The sequence below is a fragment of the Gopherus flavomarginatus genome, chromosome 7 (genome assembly GCF_025201925.1).
Source record: "Gopherus flavomarginatus isolate rGopFla2 chromosome 7, rGopFla2.mat.asm, whole genome shotgun sequence".
Taxonomy (NCBI): domain Eukaryota; kingdom Metazoa; phylum Chordata; order Testudines; family Testudinidae; genus Gopherus; species Gopherus flavomarginatus.
In genome coordinates, this window is record NC_066623.1 from 80,254,688 (window position 1) to 80,274,242 (window position 19,555).

At 39.1% G+C, this 19,555-nt stretch overlaps 1 protein-coding gene and 1 long non-coding RNA gene across 4 annotated transcripts in view; one reads left to right on the forward strand and one right to left on the reverse strand.

Moving 5' to 3' along the window:
* The window catches only part of DPYD (dihydropyrimidine dehydrogenase), a 616,437-nt gene that overhangs the window by 497,186 nt on the left and 99,696 nt on the right, over positions 1 to 19,555 (forward strand). For all 3 annotated transcript variants that reach the window (XR_007775327.1, XM_050960937.1, XM_050960938.1), the window contains exons 17-18: positions 3,347 to 3,467; positions 7,422 to 7,541. Coding sequence is in view for 2 of the 3 variants with exons in the window: in XM_050960937.1 (XP_050816894.1) it covers positions 3,347 to 3,467; positions 7,422 to 7,541 (241 nt within the window). In the remaining variant the exon portion in view is untranslated. The remainder of the gene's footprint in view (positions 1 to 3,346; positions 3,468 to 7,421; positions 7,542 to 19,555) is intronic.
* LOC127054796 (uncharacterized) overlaps positions 14,840 to 19,555 on the reverse strand; it is a 37,538-nt gene continuing 32,822 nt past the window's right edge. Inside the window, exon 3 of the long non-coding RNA XR_007775341.1 lies at positions 14,840 to 15,563. This is a non-coding gene — a long non-coding RNA (uncharacterized LOC127054796). The remainder of the gene's footprint in view (positions 15,564 to 19,555) is intronic.

Below are 19,555 nucleotides of genomic sequence, written 5' to 3' on the forward strand. Positions count from 1 at the left end.
AGTGCTATCAACTTTTGGGGTGAATAGATAATGCTGTGGTGTTTGAAGGAGCTGGTTTTCAGTCACTTTAATCAGCCACTGTCACCAGGTCCTCCTGGAGGAGAAGTGTTAACAGGTGCCAAACACAGTTGGTCCTGTTGTGCATCAGGGTTGGTAAATGGGGGCTGCAGCCCAGAGACTCAGTCCTGGAGTGGTAGGACAGTGTGCTTCAAACTGAGAAGGTTGAAGATAGCAAAACCTGTGTAATGCGCAGCTTTCCCTGTAACCATGATAAGTGCTAATTCCAAAACCATCTTAACTTGTCTGTAATAAGAATAATGTAAGGAGAAGGGATACAATGAAATCGAAAGACAAAATGTAAAATTGTTAAAAGGATTTTTTTTTAAAACAAACTGAACGATTAACCTGTAAAGCTCATTGCCATAATATATCCTTAATGGAAGAGCTTTGTGGTATTCAAAAAAGAATTAGAGATTAATATAAATGATATTGACAGACTTTAAAATGTTTTTATCTTACCTAATGTAACTAAAACCTTGCACTACAGGGCATAAGATAGCTTGTAATTGATAAGAGCTGGGAAGAAAGGTCCTCGTAAGCAGATCTCCTACATGGTGTCTAGCATCTTACTCTGAAACATCTGAAATTGACTGTTATCAGAGACAGGATTATGCATTTAGATGAATCACTGGCATGATCCAGCATGACAGGTCCTGCACTTCTAAATAAGTGTGCATTACTGAGTAACCGCATTCAGGATTTTGGCTGGCAGAAGTCACACTCTGCACTTTCTGTAACTGCAGTGGCCCAAATCCTTCAGTCCTTAGCCTGTCTTTATACAGGCAAAACTGCTGCCATTAAAGTAATTAAGGACTGAGTGACGACTGTAAAGTTTGGTCCATTTTATGTAATTTTAATTAGGCAAGATTAGCTAATGTACTGTATTGAACAGTACAGTTTCTTTCTGAAATTCCTGGGGTAATTTCTGCTGTGGCTTCTAGTTTTCTGACAAATATATTCTCATTTTAAAATGGCAAATGTATATGAATTGTCTTCCAAATGTTCCCAAAATGCATTTGTCTGGCTGTAAAAAGAACCTGTGGTCATTAAATATTTTTTCTTTTCATCCTATTCCTGTTTCTCAAGCCACATCTCCTCCGCTCCCTTGATTAAACATCCTTACTGTGAGGACTACCACTATACCTCCACTTTGTTCCTCTTCTTTCCCCATCTTTCTTTCTCTTCTCTGTTTTCTATGACTCCTCTTTTCTCCTATCTGTATTTCCTTCCCTGAAATAACTCCCAGTTCCTGGTCTTCATGGGCTTTGCTGCTACCCCCTTCCATTTTCCATTAATTAAATTATTAATGCTAACACCAAAGTGTCATTACTGGAATTTAGGTTCAACATCCTCACCCAATACCAAGGGATGGGGAGTATACAGAACTAATGTTTCAAGCTATCAGCAGACTCAGAAAGACAAGAGGGTATCAGTTTATGCACAGTTCATTTGGAAGGCTATCTTTACAACCAAGTACTGTAGGCAAAAATCTGCGGTTTTTGGTTTTGTTTTTTTTTTTAATGAAAATTTAGATTCTGGAATCTGAGTATTTGATGCGTTTTAATGGCATTTATTAAACAGGTCATGTAGGGTGGATGTTTGCTGCTGGAGGTCTAATAGTAATAATTCAAATTCCAACCTCTAAATCTAGACATTGAGGTAGCATGTAACTATTCTTATTTTGCACCTTATGAAAAGCCCAGGTTAACTAAAAGAAGGTGACATGAATATTTATTTCAAGAAACACACTAGCAAATTTTAATGGCTAGGATGAGGATGAGGTAAACATGGATGTAACGATCTGTTCAAGGTGAATTAAAAGGACTGATATATGTTTAAAAGCTTAAGTGTGTTGGAGTGAGACTTTTATGGTAGCATGGCAAGCGCTATTAGGCCGTGATTATGAGTTATATAGTGCAAACATCTTTTACATTATTGTCAGAATGTCTACGGGAAAGAATTAACATCATCCTTCTAGAGGTTCTCTTTCTTCACTGGGCCTAAGGAGGTTTATAACTGAGAAATGAAACTCACAAAGATGCAACTTCTTTCATAATCCAATGCAGCTGTTATAAATATTGCATGAAAGTTGCATGTGTCGGGTAAATCACCATTTTTATTAGTTGGAATTTGCAGAGCTAAGTTTCATGATTTTTCTGTTCATGAAAAGTCATTGTATGCTGTGTAGATGTGCTGTATATATTGTTTTAATGTTTATATTTAATTGTTCAAGGCTAAATGAAAAAAGCAATGGCAATTTTTTCCTATGCAGGAGGCCAGGATTTTTTAAACTGACAACTTCAAAGTCAACTGAACTTTATAATGTAGCCTCGTCTTAAGCACATCATATTCTCATAGCAATGACAATATTAGATATCTGTTGCAATTAATATCCAAATGAGAAGCATCTTATATATGACACATTTCAGGATCTGTGCCGAAAATAAAGAATTAGTATATGTAAACAATAGCTAGGATTGCAAATAAACTATCCACCGGTAACAAGTTTATACTGCATCTTGTAATAGCAACTTTTAGTTTTTCTGAAAACGTATTAACACACCTGAATCAGATTAGCAAAGTCAAAAAATGAGTTCCAAATCTGAGAATAACTTATTAAAAAGCATTATCAGTAAGTGTCGGGGGAAAAGCTTGTACTAAATGTTATATTTAAAAACCACCCACCCACACTTATTGCATAGGCCAGAATCAAAGAACACTACCACCACTGAAGTGAGCCTGGCAAGCATAAGAAGCCAAAGCGTGAAGATTTCTATTTCTAGCTTTAAAAGACAAGATTCTGATTTTTCATTAAACTTTTTGCCATCCTGATCTATATTCTGAATTAATGGAGTGTATAGAAATCTGAAATGCATAAGGGCAGGAAGGTTCAGAATGGTGTTATTTCATAGAACAGTGATTATTTATGTGGAATGAGACACAATATAGCAAAAAGATTATTTTTATAAAAATGAGTTAAATAAATTCTTGTTGCCTGAAGTTTTATTTTATCCCATTGGCAAGTGAACATTCTATGGTATCTTTGTCTCTTGGTAAAGATTTCTTTTACTTTGTTTTATGTGATCTAACTCTTCTGTAATGGATTTTCAGTTCACTTGTACTGTGTTAACCTAAGTTAACTAATGAGACAAGATGCAATTGTGAAGTGTAATTTCAGAAAACCACAGTACAGCAGATTGTCAGAAAGTTTTGCTATTACATATCTGTACATTTAAATCATATTACTTTTAAATATGTCCTATATTTATCTGCCCTATTTGAACAGAATCCAGAGCTAGTCCGAAACATCTGTCGCTGGGTTAGACAAGCTGTTCAGATTCCTTTCTTCGCAAAGCTGACCCCAAATGTCACTGATATTGTGAATATTGCAGTGGCTGCCCAGGAAGGTAACAAACTCAAATGCATGTACTATACAATCATATTGATTTGCAGCTTTATTGCTCAAAGCAGTAACAAATATTAATAAAAGCTAGTATGAAACAGATTGTTTAAAATATTTAGAGTAATCATAGTGCTTGCTATTTAAGGTTGTCTATACAATTTTGCTCTATTATGTTTATTAACGTACAAAGTGAATGCTGTAAATGTGTATCTATCTAAAAGAGCAGTTGGTGATGTAGATATAGAGATATAAAATCATGATTTTATATGTATAATATGGCCAAAATTTATTTACCATGATGTAGCATTTTGGAATAAGACCAAATTTCATGGGGTTTTTAACATCCATTTTTTTAGTTTTCAGAATTCTCCATCCTGAAAAATACTATTTGTCCAAACAGCTAATAGACTCAGTCAGTTAAGCCCACTTAATAGTTTCACTGTATTTCTCTTTGTGTAACTGTACTTTCTTCACTGAGTGCTGGTCCCTATGTGTACTCCACACATGGGTGCGCATGCATGCCATGCACCCAAGTCCAGAATTTGTAGCAAGTGGTGTCCTTTGGCCTGAATATACACCGTAGTTCACCTCATGCTTCAAATCAAGGTCATAAGGGGCAGTGCAAACCAATACCTCCCTAGTTCCTTCTTACTGCCACATGGCCTGAGTCAGAATCCCTGAATCCCTCTGTCCATGGGTTTCTCCAGCTTTTACTATTATTACTCTGCAAATAAATTTGTAAATAGCTTATAGTTCATATTAGCATAGTTAGAGTTCTTAGTATAATTAGTATAGATAGCTTTTGTTCTAAGAGCTTGGGATGTGCTCGGAGTCCCAAGGTTCAAGAACTGTGTCTCCTCCCTCTGCTCCTTTTCTGTGAACGACAAGCACCAACATTATCTCTGCTGTCTGGGGAGGCGACAATTGCTGCAAAGTGCAGCATATGTCACTCATTGCCATCATAAACTCATGATTAAGAAATTAGATTAGAAAAAAGATTAGATTAAGAAAACACCTTATGGAGAAGGCTATGAGTCTTCATTGTGTTTCAAGCCAGGGAGATCCCCCCTGTACCTTCACATTTCCAAAGACCTCCAGATATCATTCGAGGAGATTCAGGACATCCAACATTGGCTCTTAGATATTCTGCAGCCTACAAGTCAGAGCAGGATGGTGCTACTGTTTAACAAGGCTGTTGTAAGGTCTGGCACACCTCAGCCGCATGTGCCAATATGCCTAGGAGAGCCAACAGGCACTACTTCATCTCCATCAAAGATGCTCAATTTCTCTTCTCCCACCTAGCACCCAACTCCCTGGAGGTACATGCAGCCAGCAGAGAGCAAGGTTACAGCATTCCAAGACAACTCCAGCTGATAAGGCCTTAAAGAGGTGGGGCCTTTTAGGGAGAAAGATCTTTTCTTCTATGAGCTTACAGTTCCATATCACTAACTATCAGGTCTTGTAGGAACATCTCAACTAGAACCTGCTACCTAACTACAAGGAAACATAGACTCATAGTAGGCAGCCAGGCAGCCGTCTCATAAGTCTTCAGGTATCCCACTCATTCTGGATAACCTTCAGTTTTCAAAAACTCACGTCTTTCCATTAGCTCACTATAGGGCCACCTCATGGCAAACCCATATACTATTTTTAACAAGAAAAAAGCCTTTTTTCAATTGCATCCTAAATTCCTACCCAATGTTATTTCAGAATTTCATGTCAACTAAGCTGTTCACATACCCATTTTCTTCCTGAAACCCCATGCCTTTGTTAAGGGGAGAAAGCTCCATTCTCTCCACATCAGACACACCTTATTAATTTATCTGCAGAAGACCAAATCTCTCAGAAAGTTTCCTAGTCTATTTCTCACCATAGCAGAGAGATTGTGAGGACAAGCTGTATCCTCACAGAGGATCTCCAGATGGATTACTGGTGCATCATCATGTGCTACTGTCATAAACAGATAGTTAAGGATTAATGTCTCTTTTACCTGTAAAGGGTTAACAAACAGTAAACCAAAAACACCTGATTAGAGGACCAATCAGGAGACAAGATACTTTCAAATCTCGGTGGAGGGAAGCCTTTGTTTGTGTTTTTTGGATTTTGCTTTGCTCTCTCTTGGTCCTGAAAGGGACTAGACTTGCAACCAGGTTTCTTGCCAATCTCCCTGCTACAGTCTCTTATATATTCTGAATAGTGAGTATTAAGTAGAAAGGCGGTTATAGTCTTTTGATTGTTTTCTGTATTTGCAAATGTGTAGTTTGCTGGAAGTATTTTAAATAGTATTTTGCTGGGGGGGAGGCTTCTCTCTAGTGTCTATAAGCTGAAAGACCCTGTAACTTTTACCATCTAAATTACAGAGACAACTTTTACTTTTTTTCTTTCTTTTTATTAAAAGTTTTGCTTTTTAAGACCTGTTTGATTTTTTTCCCCTTGTTAAGGCTCAAGGGAATTGAGTCTGTACTTACCAGGGAATTGATGAGAGAAGGGATGGGGGGAAAGGTAGAATCCCTTTGTTAGATTCACGGAGCTTGAATCTATCTATCTCTCCAGGTTAGCCCAGGGAGGGAACGCCTCGAGGGGGAGAGAAGGGAGGGAAACAAACCTGATTTCTCTGTGGTGTTATTCAAGGAGTTTGAATCACAGTAATCTTCCAGGGTAACCCAGAGAGGGGAAGCCTGGGAGAGGCAACAGTGAGGGAAAGGGTTTACTTTCCTTGTTTTAAGATCCAGAGAGTCTGGGTCTTGGGGGTCCCCGGGCAAGGTTTTGGGGGGACTAGAGTGTACCAGGCACTGGAATTCCTGGTTGGTGGCAGCTTATCAGGTGGTAATTAAGCTTAGAGGAATTCATGCTGGTACCCCAACTTTTGGACTCTAAGGTTCAAATTGGGGAATTATATCATGACAGCTACAATTAGCTCAGATCCCTCCACCTGGCAGAGTAAAGGCATATTCCACCAGAGCCTCTATAGCATCACTGCAGGAATTACCATTGCTGGACATATGCAGGGCAGCTACCTGGAGTTCCATTCAGACTTTCACTAAACAGTATGTGCTAATTCAAGCTTCCACCATGGATGCAGCTGTGGGAACTGCAATACTTCAAGCATCTTTCTCGCCAGCATCCTCACACACCCTTCAAATCTGAATACTGCTTGTCTGTCACTCATATGTGGAATACAGATAGAGACTAGCACTCAAAGAAGAAATGGAGCTTACTTACCTGTAACTAGAAGTTCTTCAAGTTGTGTGGTCCATATCTGTTTTCCACTACCTGCCCTCCATCCCTGCTGCTTGAAATCCTTCTGGATTTGCGATAAGAGAAGAAATTAAAGGAACACTGGCCCATGTTTCCTCTTATGCCCTCAATCTAGAGCATGAGATGAATTACTGTGCATGTCTGGGCCAACAGACACTGATTGTTAGGAGTTCCAGACTTGGGCACATGGACCATATATCTCTAAGAAAATCAAGTTACATGTGAGTAACCTTCATATTCACAATGTGTAATAAGAGTAAGGTCCAAATCCACTAGCACAATACGGTCCGTTAGCCAGTATAACCAGTCATGAAAACATGATCTCAATGCAGGGGGATCTCCAGAGCTGTAGAGCTAGTGTGGCAAATCCTGTGTCTCACCCAGTGAAAGGAGCATGGCCAAAGACTAGAGAGATCTGTCTTAGAAGTCCCTATGCTCAGCTGCCATATCAGCCCCTTAGGGCCCTTGCAACTGATGCAAGTTTCCTTCAGGCTGGTCTTACTTTTTGCAGGGGACTAGCTAGCCAACCCAGGACTGGTTTTAAAGCTCCTTTTCACTCCTCTTCCTGATCTGCACTGTGCTCTTTGGCCTCAGATGAGTCTCTGGGCCTAAATATCTAACAACTTTCCTGTTTCTGTATTTTCCTCTGTTGTATTTGTACAAGATGATTAACAAAAAGTGAAAGTTATTTCTTTCACAGGTGGTGCAGATGGTGTTACAGCGACAAACACTGTGTCAGGACTGATGGGACTGAAAGCAGATTGCACACCTTGGCCGGCAGTTGGTGGAGAAAAGAAGACCACATATGGCGGCGTGTCTGGTAAATGTTGCCTTTTTGATCCATAATGCTTCCTTGGAGGCTGACAAAACATCGGGAAGTCCTTGTAGTGAGCTAGAATATCATGTCTGCAGTAGTGCTGAGTTCTTAAAGCTCACTGATGGTCAATGTTTCTAATAGTCATGACAGATGGAACAGATTGAGTGTGAAGACTCTTGTATTGCCCTTTCCTTAATGGTAAAACACTGCAACAGAAAACTGTGATAGGGTCACTAGACAGGGAGGAAAATCTCTTCTCTTGTGGCCCACAGTTTTCCTAGAATTGTTCATTCTGTCACAATTGTCAGGCCACATGTTAGACAGAGGCTAATGAAAGGGCATTGTAAGGGGAAAATATTAACATTCCAAGTGCAGTATGTGTATTGTAGGCTGAACCTTTCTCCTCCCACACTGAAATCCACTTACCATAAATCCTTCTATTTTCTTTCCACCATGATAAAAACAATATATTACCTTTAGTAAATATATGCATATTATATATCCTGTTCCTTTGTAATATTTATACTTGTGTATATGGTATTTCAGTGTGATGATTCAGGTTTTGATTTTAAAACAAGCAACAAAAAGTTTTATACTCTAACTCATTGCCTATCCTCACTAATGTATTAATCTGTTGACCCAGTGCACGCTGTCACTGTGACAAAGTCCTGCAAAGACAATGCTGTGAGTTCTTGACTGTACTGGTATGAAGATTAGTCTCCATGGTGATAGAGAAAGTGGTAAATATACATAACATAATAGCATCCCTCTGTTCAAGTAAAGCACTGCTGAATTGGTCCAAAAATTTATTTGGAAGAAATTGGACAGACAAAAAATGCTTTATTTTATGCAGTTATGTTATACTTTGAGAACATAGAAGGGCAAATACAATGGGTTGGGTTTTTTAATTGACTTTAATGTGTACAAATTATATACAGTGGTAAATTGCCTGTTGCCTTGGATAACTGAATAACATCCAGAAGTTTTGAAGGGCACCTCTATACTACAGTGCAAGAATAAGAAAAATCTGCTTATTGTATAATGATTATTTCATAGTGACTGTCAAACAAGGCATTAAAATATTATTGATATGCAGAATGGAGGATGCAGAGAGAGAGAGCAGTTACACAGTGTTAGGATTGTAGTACTCACTAGGCTTTCTGTCAGCCCATTTCAATTTTTCCAGACTGCCATGTTGACAGCAAAAGAAAAATGGAGGTCACAGTGGGTTCTGTGCATTAAAAATTAATAAAATAACTATTACAGTAGTATTTTATATAACTAACACTATTCCCATGTTCTCATTTAAGCTGCAATTTCTGAATATTCCTTCCTACCATAAGTCAATCTAATAAAACCATAAAATTACAGCATTATGAAAAGTGTGTCCTTTGTGTCACAAATTTAAAACATGTATATTGTGTAAATTATAGCAGCAGCTGAATGCTCAGCTGTACCTAAGAGTTTCTCAGCATTTCTATATTTTCTTGATTTATAATTCTGCTATAAAAATTCACTTTTGGTATCATAACAGATCCCAGCCTGGGAGAGGTTTGGGTTTTTAGTTTAAAAACCTATATATAAAAAGGTTGTTTTTTTTCATTTCTCAAGCTATACATATATCAAAAGAAATAGAAGATGGTGGTTTGGGATGCAGTCTTACACTCACAGCACCAACCTGAGTGTCTTAAAAAAAAAAAGGAAAGGAAAGGAAAGGGAAAAAAAAGCACTCAACCCAGTCAGTTTGGGTATATTTTGAGTGTATCTCTGTAGACAATTAAATAAAGTTCCCTGGACTATAAATAACATCACTAAGGTCCCACGTCATCCAACTCACTGTATTCAGGAATGCCATAGAGCCCCAATGAAGTCAAGCGGGCTATATAAAGACATAGTGATACATCTGTGAATTCCAGGACCATGGCCTAATAATGTACAAATGTATAAAAGTGCTAAAATAATTCAGAAGAGAGCTAGCCAACTGTCTTAATAGGAACATAAAGAGCAGAAGGAGTATGTCTAGTTGTTAGATCAAGAAACTAGGAGGCAGAAGTCTTGAGTTCTAATCCTAGCAGCTTCACCAAGGTCCTGTTGTGTCTCCCTAAACCAAACACTTGACCTCTCCATGCTTTAGTTTCCCTGTCTGTTAAATGAGATAAGACCACTTACATGCCTATAGGCTTGCTTTATATTATTTTCTTTTACATTCTATGCAATTGTATAGATTTTTGTTGCTCTTTCAAAAGTAGAAAAAAACATCAGATCATCTTTTTGGGCTAAAATTTATCTTTGATATAAATCAAAGGCAGAGGTGAATATGGCCCATTTTCTTTACAAGATTTACAAAAGCTAAATACTTGAGTGGCTACTGTCTTTTTAGCAGATCCCCACTGTACTGGAATGTACACACTAGCTGTGGAGAAGCTGTCTGGATAATAGATATTAGAGATGGAAAGGTCCTACTTTGTGGTCATCTAGATCATCTTCCTGCCAATACGTGCTTGTTTTCTGCAACAGATTATGTGGTGCTTTGTTTAGTCTAGTTTGAAATGGACTTGCAGTGCTTCTTATTGAGGGTTTCCCCTCAACAGGGATGTACAGTGTAAGGTAACATGTCCAGTTGCTGTGTTTTCTATGCTTGCACTGAAGTTGTTCTAAGGGTGGGCAGCATGCCATTCTCTGCTATTTTACTATTCTTATATTACTGAATGGAATACATTATTCTAATAGAATTAGCTCCAAATTATACATTTACAAGTTTAATAAAAATCTACATTACAGAGTGAATGGTAAAGTCTGTCAATGCTCTTATCCAGATGTGGCCTGACTTTTCCACTTCAAGCCTTCTCAAGAAATGAACTTTCTATATGTAGGATTAATGATGTGCCCTGACCATTGTATAAACTACAGAAACTTCTTTTATGAACTGATCCCATTTGGCTCTCTCTCCCTTTCTCTGCTTTGTACAGAAGTGACTGCATCTGGAAGGGCTGTAATTACACACCCTTTCATGGGAAAGATCTCATTTGAAAGAAATTATATTTTTAAATTCCTATTAAAGAATTAGGGTGTGGAAAATATTTTCCTTTGATTTATTTAAAAGAAATAAAAAGGCCAATCAAAACAGCTGTTTAGAGAATTCACTGCCTGGAATTACAGGGTAGTCTCAGAGATGTGCTTCTGTCATCTTTTTAAATCTCTTTCCAGAGACAGCAGATTAATAATTTTCTTCTGAAAGTACAGTTCAGATTGGAGGACTTATATTCAGTGTTAACTTCCCAGGTGCTGAATGGGAAAATAGATTCCTGTTTTAAGTGTTATTTAACCTGTTTTAAACTGCTGAATGTCATAAGCATTGTTGTTTCTCTCATTCTAGTGTATTGTTGATGTGATTACTTTGACACTGGAAACTACTCCTTGGAGCTCAAATCTTAAACCCAGCTCATAGATGACATAGAGTAACTGGGCTGTATGCTGGAGAGGTCTATGGAGTTCAAGGGGAAAGAATCCTTCCCCCACAGGTTGCAGTGAAGCACCATTGCTGCTATGCAACCACAATACAGCTCTAAGGCCACAGTATATCCATAGTCTCCTGTGCCATCTCTTTAGGGAGAGAATAATATTATATTCATCCTAGGGTTGCCAGGCATCCAGTTTTCAACCGGAAGCGCCCAGTTGAAAAGGGATCTGGGCGACTCCGGTCAGCACCAGTGACTAGGTCGTTAAAAGTCCAGTTGGTGGCACAGTGGGGCTAAGGCAGGCTCCCGACCTACTCTGGCTCCACGGGGCTCCTGGAAGCAACCGACATTTCTCTTTGGCTCCTAGCAGAGGCATGGCCATGGGGGCTCCATGCACAGCCCCCGCCCCAAGCGCCAGCTGTGCAGCTCCCATTGGCTGGGAGCTGTGGTCAATGAGAGCTGTGGGGGTGGCACCTGCGGGTGAGGGCAGTGTGCAGAGCCACGTGACTGCGCCTCTGCCTAGGAGCTGGACCTGCCGGACACTTCTGGGAGCTGCCTAAGGTAAGCGCCATCTGGAGCCTGCACCCTAACTCCCTGCCCCAGGTTGAAACTCCCTCCCGCACCCAAACTCCATCCCAGAGCCTGCACCCCTCACCCCCTCCCACACCCCAACCCCCTGCCCCAGCCTTGAGCTCCTTCCCACACCCAAACTCCCTCCCACAGCCTAATCCCCTGTCCCAGCCTTGAACCCCTTCCTGCACCCAAACTCCCTCCCAGGGACACTCCCCCACACACTCCGAATCCCTCAGCCCCACCCCCACACCAGAACCGGCACCCCCAGCCAGAACCCGCACCCTAAACCCCTCTCCCAGACTGCAGCCCCCCCGCAGAAATTAATCCCTAAGAAATTAAAATAAGACATTCAATAAGCATTTTACTATTAGTACTTCCTGTATATGTGCAATATTATTTTTTTTAAAGTTAATTCTCATTACATGTATTTGCAAAGAAATCATTATGGCTGGCTTTGAGAGACATGTTACAGACTGCTATTTGAAAATTGTGTGTTTTATAGGTACTAGAGGTGTTAGGTGTTTTTCCTTTTAAACTTAACTTTAAACAGAAAAAAAATCTGAAATTTTGCCAGAAGTTTTCACATAGTATTTACATATTCCGATGTGTTTTGTTTTTATAAAAGTACAGAGTACTTATAGGCAAAATGGAGTGGGTTAAGAATTAACTTTTGAGTTCTCTGGCTTCCTGTCTCTTCCCCCTCCTCCACTCCCCATACCAGATCCTTAACAATAAATGTGTAACACCATGTGCTGGACTTCAGCAAAATACTTCTGTTAAAAGTAGTTTAAAAGCTAAATCCCTATACAATGTGCTAAATATGTTCCCCTTGATGTTACTGTGATAAACATTCTGGCAGTGTTCTACTGTTATGCCGTGAACCCATTTTACAATAGTGATATTGCCATTACTATAGAACATTGTAGTATTTTTATAAGGTTACTGTAATGTTGTTTTATGTAACTATAATATAATGTACTAAAATGTATGTTTGTGTGTGTGTCAGTATAAGGGAGAATGACAAAGTTATAGCTTTGTTGAACCTTTACAGTAATTTTTTTCTCATAAGAACTGTGGCTGACCATCAGGAAATCTTGGAAGGAACATATCTATAGTAGGTTCAGTTAGCATATGCGAGAACATATAATTGTTATAATTCAGTATTGATACTTAATTTTTAGTTACCTTTCAAGGAATTTAGTGGAGCTGTCTCTTTTTATGAAAAACATTGCAATACACCAATTGTGTCTTTTAACAGGGTGTTACATATTCTATGAAATAATTGGCATTATTAATAGGAACATATATTCTAATCTATTTAAATGTATACATTCAGTTGAAGGGGAGAAAGTTGAATGTATAATAAGTGCTGTTTTTTTATTTTAAGTCAATGACACACCATTAAAAGAAAATCTGAAAAAAATAAGAGCTTTCACTTTCATAATCACATCTTCCTCAGTGACTGCATGGTGCTGATTTTGATCAATAGACATTATGGAAATCTCTCTATCATTGGAAATATATAGCATATATATATATATGTACACTTATGTTAGCATAAAATACATTGAGAAACATGTTAAAGAGTATATATTAAAATGTATTTAGAGAACAGTATAGAACAGGAGTACAGAATAAATATATATTAGAGCTTTAATTTGGGGTTGTTATTTCTGTTAAGTGTAGCTCAGCCATTAAAGTCTCATTTACATATATTATGTACAGAGTCACAAAGAATTCTCTCTTTTCTGTTATGTCTTTGCTGCTGCCTGATTTCTCTCAGTGTACGGCCATCACTGGTCTGTGTAAAAGAGATCAGAGCCCTAATAATAGATTTTTGACAGTGAGCTCGCCTGCTACCTGCCCTACACAAATCCTCACTGTTAATGTTTGCTTCATGGCAACAAAGCAGACAGAAGGAAAATGCCAAGTGCTGGGTTTGAGGTACAGACCTGCCGTAGCTTGACATTTCAGCAGAATAGCAGTTTATGAGATGCATAATTTTTCATCTGGGACTCAGCTGCCATTTTCATAGAAGCTTGCAGCTCATCGACTGACTGGAACTAGGGCAAAGGTTTACAACATAGATCAACGTCTAGATCCTTTCCATAGCCATTTTAAAAATAAGTATTATTCTGCAGAGAAGGTCACATAACTGAGCATTTTTCTTTCCACTTTTTAATATTTTCTAGTATATTTACAGAAACTAAAACATTCAAAAAATATTGTAATAATCATTTTTTAAAACTAATTAAATTTATCCATTGAAGGACTAAACTAATCATCTATTAAGAGTGAAGCACAGGTCTTTGGATAAAGCATTTAAATGTGGCAATATTTCTTCCTTCTGTTGGTTTCAAAGAGTCATGCCAAACTTGAAATTAATAAAAAATATCTTTACTCTAAAAGCAAAGTTAGTTTGGCTTGTATCATTGGAAAAAATGCTGTGAGTTTCCGCAGCAGTTCACCCTGTCACAATCTCGTATAGAACAATGGTACAGTACTCTGGATTAATTAAAGAAGCCTTACAGAGAACTGATTTCTCAGTATGTCAAGATTTCAGTTTTATGTTAAATATTTTCTAAAGGCCAGACCCTTAAATCTCAGGGGCTGTACCAAGCAGTGAGCTGTGAATTTAACCATAGGCTAACTGCTAATGATAAGGAAAAGAGTCCAAGTTGAGGCAGCTGTAATACAGTCATTGGATTAGGCTATCAATCACTCAGTTCCCTGAGGAACTGGCAAAGAAGACAAAACAGTGAAAAGGGAAATTAGGAGAGGAGGGCATGACTAGAATGAGATTCTTCACCAAATTTATCTGTTACTTGGTTTGAATCCCCCAACTATCAGACAGAAACGTCCAGTGTTGTTTTCAGATTAAAAGCAATGTATTTGTTCCAAACCCCTAGAAAACTATCCAATCAGCATTAACTATTGCTATTCTTTGCAGGATAGCTTTTTAAAGTTATAGCAAACAACAGTAGTTGGTCATACACTGCTGTTTTAATAACACGTGCTTAGGTTAATGTGTATGTTACTGTTGAGCACCATGTAGTTTTCATTGTTTACATCAAAATTTATATAAAATTTCATTTTCAAATGATTGTTTTTCAATGAACGGTTATCCATTGAGGTACCACATTATATTGATTATGATAGTATCCCCTACTAGAGATGAAGACTAGAGTTAAAGTATCATTTTACATTTTATTCAGACACTTTCATATATGGTATGAAAAGAGAATGACTATGAACTACTCTATCCAGCAATGCAGTGCAATAATGCATTTAGTTTTAATCTGGGCCAAAATGGCATCAATGAAATGGGAGTTAATGCGTGCAGTTAAAATTGTGGAATACGTTGCACCAGGTTTCCTCATAAAACAGAATGTAGCATTTGATGTGATTAGCATAGACAGTTATAACATTTTACACTCTGCAGTTAGCAAGAACAATTTATGGATATAACCAATCTGTTGAAGAAAATTATTATCATTTTATTATTATTAGATGTTTTCATGCCTTGTGAACCATGAGGCAACCCGGTGTTTCCACCTTCATCTGTCTGGTGCCACATTTCTTGCTCCATTGAAGTCTGCTTCCATGAGAGTGACATCTTTCTTAATGGTTTTCTGATATATCATCTGTTGTCCTCTTTTCAGTCTTCCACAAAGTGGTATCCAATGTAGAGGGCTTGTCTAAGAAAATACAGGTTTTTTTACATCTATACCATATGCCCAAAGCACATCAGCATTCTTTTCCTATAGCCTGTTGGACAATCTTTTGTAATACCTCAGCATTAGCTACTTTATCTCACCAGCGGACGCCAAGCATTCTATGTAAGCATCTCTGATGGAATGTGTTACGTTTCCTGTTGTCACATTTGCCAAGTTTCAGAAGCAGAGAACAGTGTGAGCATCACAATGACATTGTATAACTTTATCCTCATTCTTACGTGAATCTCCTTATTTTTCCAAATATTTGCCAGTCTCACCTGTTGAAGTAAAGGGAGGGAGAAATGAATGGATAAAGAAAATATGATTGAGTTTATTTTATTTTTTTTTTTCAAAACTGCTTACAATGGTTAATAGACATGAATGTACACGATATGTGAACTTTGTTGTCGGCTATGTTTGAAACTAATTCTACTCCCAGTACCAGGAACAGGATTGGGACTGTTGCTATTGGTTATGGCAGCAGGGTTAACATTCTGAGAAAATACGACAGGTCCAGTGGCGAATTAATCTCTCTCTTACATTTTTGATTATGAGGCACTTTTAATTTTAAACAAGAACATGCAAAATATCCTTCAAAATATTTTGGATCAATTCTGTTACTAGTAAAAATGCTGAAAGCTATCTGTAAGTAGGGTCTGAATGAGCTCTCTAGTGAGGATCTGGAGGAGAAGACTTCAGGAACTGACCTTGTTTGCATAGACACACCCACTCTGCTTAGGTGTGCAGCATGATGGAGCTGCTTTGCCCAAATGATCGCTTTTGGCTGGCACTGGATTGCAAATCACTTTGTAATTGGGTGCAGGGGTAATAAAGTGTTGTTATCCTTGTTGTGTAAATTAAGGGGAGCAGAACTGTGCTTGGCATGCCCTGATTGTATGAGTGCCAAAGTCCAGTGGAGATGAGGGAAGGTGGGGACAAGTGTTTCTATCTGGTGGTGTGGGCTCTGCCTCAGGGCCCTAAACACCATTTGACTCTCCCCTTCTCCACTGTGTAATGATAGAGCTGATTAAGACTTAATTGAGAGTCTTTTGTTGTGGATCACTAGAGCTAAAATCATTAATAATCAGGTCTAAGCATTAGACCTTCTATGGAATAATGTCTCTGGTGAAAGACTGCCCAACCTGCGTTAGCAGTGAGGCTCCCCCACTAACAGCTGAAATCACTGAGAGCTGTTTTAAGTGATGGGACCTCAAGACATCCCTGTAGAGAGGATAATGACGGAGTGAATGATGATGGAGCAGCCAGTGGTGGAATGAATGATGGCGGAGCGGCTAGCGACAGAGCAGCCAAAGGCAGAGTGAATGATGGTTGAGTGGCCAGTGGCAGAATGGCCGGTGGTGGAGCGAATGACGGTGGAGCAGCCTGTAATGAAGTGAATGACCACTGAGCTATTGGCAAAGTGGCCAGAGTGAGAATGAGTGACCATGGAGTGGCAGGTGGCAGTGGGTAGTGATGCAGAGTAAACGACACAGCAACAGCAGCTGAAGGGTTGCTTGATGCCGCCTGCCCATGGTGGGAGGTGAACCCATGCGAATGCAACTCTGAACTCTGGGTCGATGCTGACGAATGACAACTGTGAGTCACATGTGGTGAAGGAAGGGAGACTAGCATGTTAAAAGGACATTTGTTGTTGGACTTGCACACCACAAGGTGAGAGACTGAGCAAAAGAACACTGCCCAATATACTCGGGGTTGGAGGGGGTTGCTAATGGTCATGAGTTTTCAAGCCATGCTTTTGGTGTTTTCCCCCTTTAATGCCAGGTTCCTTTCCTCTTTTATTAAAAGTGTTCTTTTCCATACACAGACTCAGTGCTTGTGAGAGGGGAAGTATTGCCTCTTAGTGGCACCCAAGGGTCATGTGTAATTTTTTCAGATTACTGGGTTGGAGCTTGAGCTAGTTCAGTGTTGTACTGTCAAAAGGAACCCCTAGTTATTGAACCCAGCCATTGTTGCTGCTGACTCCACCTGGCAGGAAGGTTAAAAATCAAATAAAACTTCTATTGCAGTTCACTTTTGAGGTCATCATACATGTCATAACTGTTTCAAGTGTCTTATGCACAATTATTATTTTTGGAAAATCACTTGATATTTACCAGTAAGTGTTTTTCCATTCACTCTAGTATGGCAGTGAAAGTAAAATATGAAGAATTTCAAATAGTAAAAAGCTTTGGTAAAGCCTGTTGCAAAGTTTTTGTTTTGCACCAAGTCTCATCACCTCATAAGATACATAGTATGTATATGCCAGTCTTCAGGCCAAATATTTCACACCTTACTCCCTCTGGTATCCCACTTAAGTCAATGGGAATTGTGTCCAAATATAGAGTGAGGACTGGATGATTTAGACTGAATACAGACTGGTCATATTGCCTGGGGCAACAGTGAGGGAGAAAAATAAAGGAGGAGGTGTGAAGGGCTGCTGTACAATTGGAGAATGGGTGGGTTAGCATCTATGAGGTGGATTTTCACTACCGGGAAGTGGGCCTAAGCTTTGGGGACAGAGTGCGCCATGGCCTCACGGGCTGCCTCTCCCAGATTAGGGGTGCTAAGGAATGCTAATTAGCTGTCCAGTCTCCGTAGCAGTAATAGGAACTAGAACCAGGTACAAAGTCTGGTATGCTATGGTAGTTAATACAAAATATAATACATTTTATTATTATTTATTCACTGCAAGGAAAAGGGAGCAGTTAAACAGATGTGCAGTATGTGTAGGCAGTTGAAAGTGAGGTACATCGCATTTGGAAGTAAGGGGGAGTCACTCTTGCAGATTAAAAACAAACAAAAAAAAACAGCCATGCAGATATTTCAATGCAGGAGGAGCCAAGCTTTTGGTAGGAGAGCAGGGACTGCTTATGAATCAGCATGTGTAAGTGGCTGGGACTGGTGTGTCAGTGCTATGATCTGAATACCCAGATGAGCATTTTGGGTGGTCGTTTCAGCTTAATCAGGTGGCCAGCAAGTGTTCGCTGTCCATGCACTGTTGCAAGCCTTTGTCAGGTGACGATGAACCCGTGCTGGAAGACAGGGTTTGAGAATTCACTGAGCCTTGATGTAAGAAGGAGAGAGAGGAGCTGGCCCAAGAGATAGGTCTAGGTGTGGTTGAAGTCAGATGTAGATATTACAAGGTCCTTTGCTGCTGACTTTATCAGACCTGCAGGTGACCTTTCTGCTGACTTTGAGTTCCACATGTAACCTTGTGGTAGAATTAATGAGAATGGTTTATTGTCTCCCATGGAGCTTATACTTTACTTTGCTTGTTCACAGCACAAATGTTTTCTAACTTTAATGCCAACAAGGTCAAGGATGTGGCCGAATTTGTAAACAACTCTGGTGTACAGCTGTGCTAGCAGATTTAAAAACTCTGAGTGCAGACCTGCTGTGGGTCAATTAGGTCCCAGTCTTTTCCAGGGCAGTACTTAATTTTGAATACTGATTTCTAGTACTTCATTGAATATCATATGTTTGTTTTGATCACCTTTGTATTCAGAGTAATAATCTCTTTTCATCAGAAAGATCTACAGCAAGTGCTTACATTTCTTCAAAGAAATCCATTTAAAGGACATTCTCTGATAGAGATACTTTAGGATGGAGTTAAGATTGTAAAGTTGCATCTGTTACTTTGGCAAAAAAGAACAGCACATGTACCACATACATTCAGTAAGTGAAGAACTGAAAAATGAAGAAGATCCAGGAAAGTCAGAATTAAGGATAAAGAATTAAGCATTTTATAATTCAGAGATGCCTCTTCTCCTTCTTTCTCATCCACACTCACAGACAGTAGCTGAACTTCTGAGAGATGTGGGAAGCTGGGCCACCAGGTAATGTCTTTTCTCTCCATTGTCACTGTTGAGAATGTGTCCCATCGTCTTCTGTAACCAATGTCAGCTGCTTCACTGAGCTAGCCTCTTCACTGATTGAGGATGAATTAACAACACAGTGATGAAACTGGCTCATCTGCAGGCAGCTGGACAGTTGTGCTAGCTCAAGCAGTTTAGACACTGAGTCATTTTGTGCTCCCTTCCTTGGGTTCCTACATGCAAGCCAGGGCCCAGGAATTTCACAGTTTAAAAAAAAATACCTCCAATAAACCCAGCATTGGGGATTTATGATGGGGATTGTGAATCATGTATATATTCTAGGAAAAAACATCTGGACAAACTTTTGACTGGAGCTTGGCAAATAATGGATTTTTCAGTTCACTGGCATTTCTAAAATATTGAGAGAAAAATCTCTCTTTGGGTTGAGAAAACAA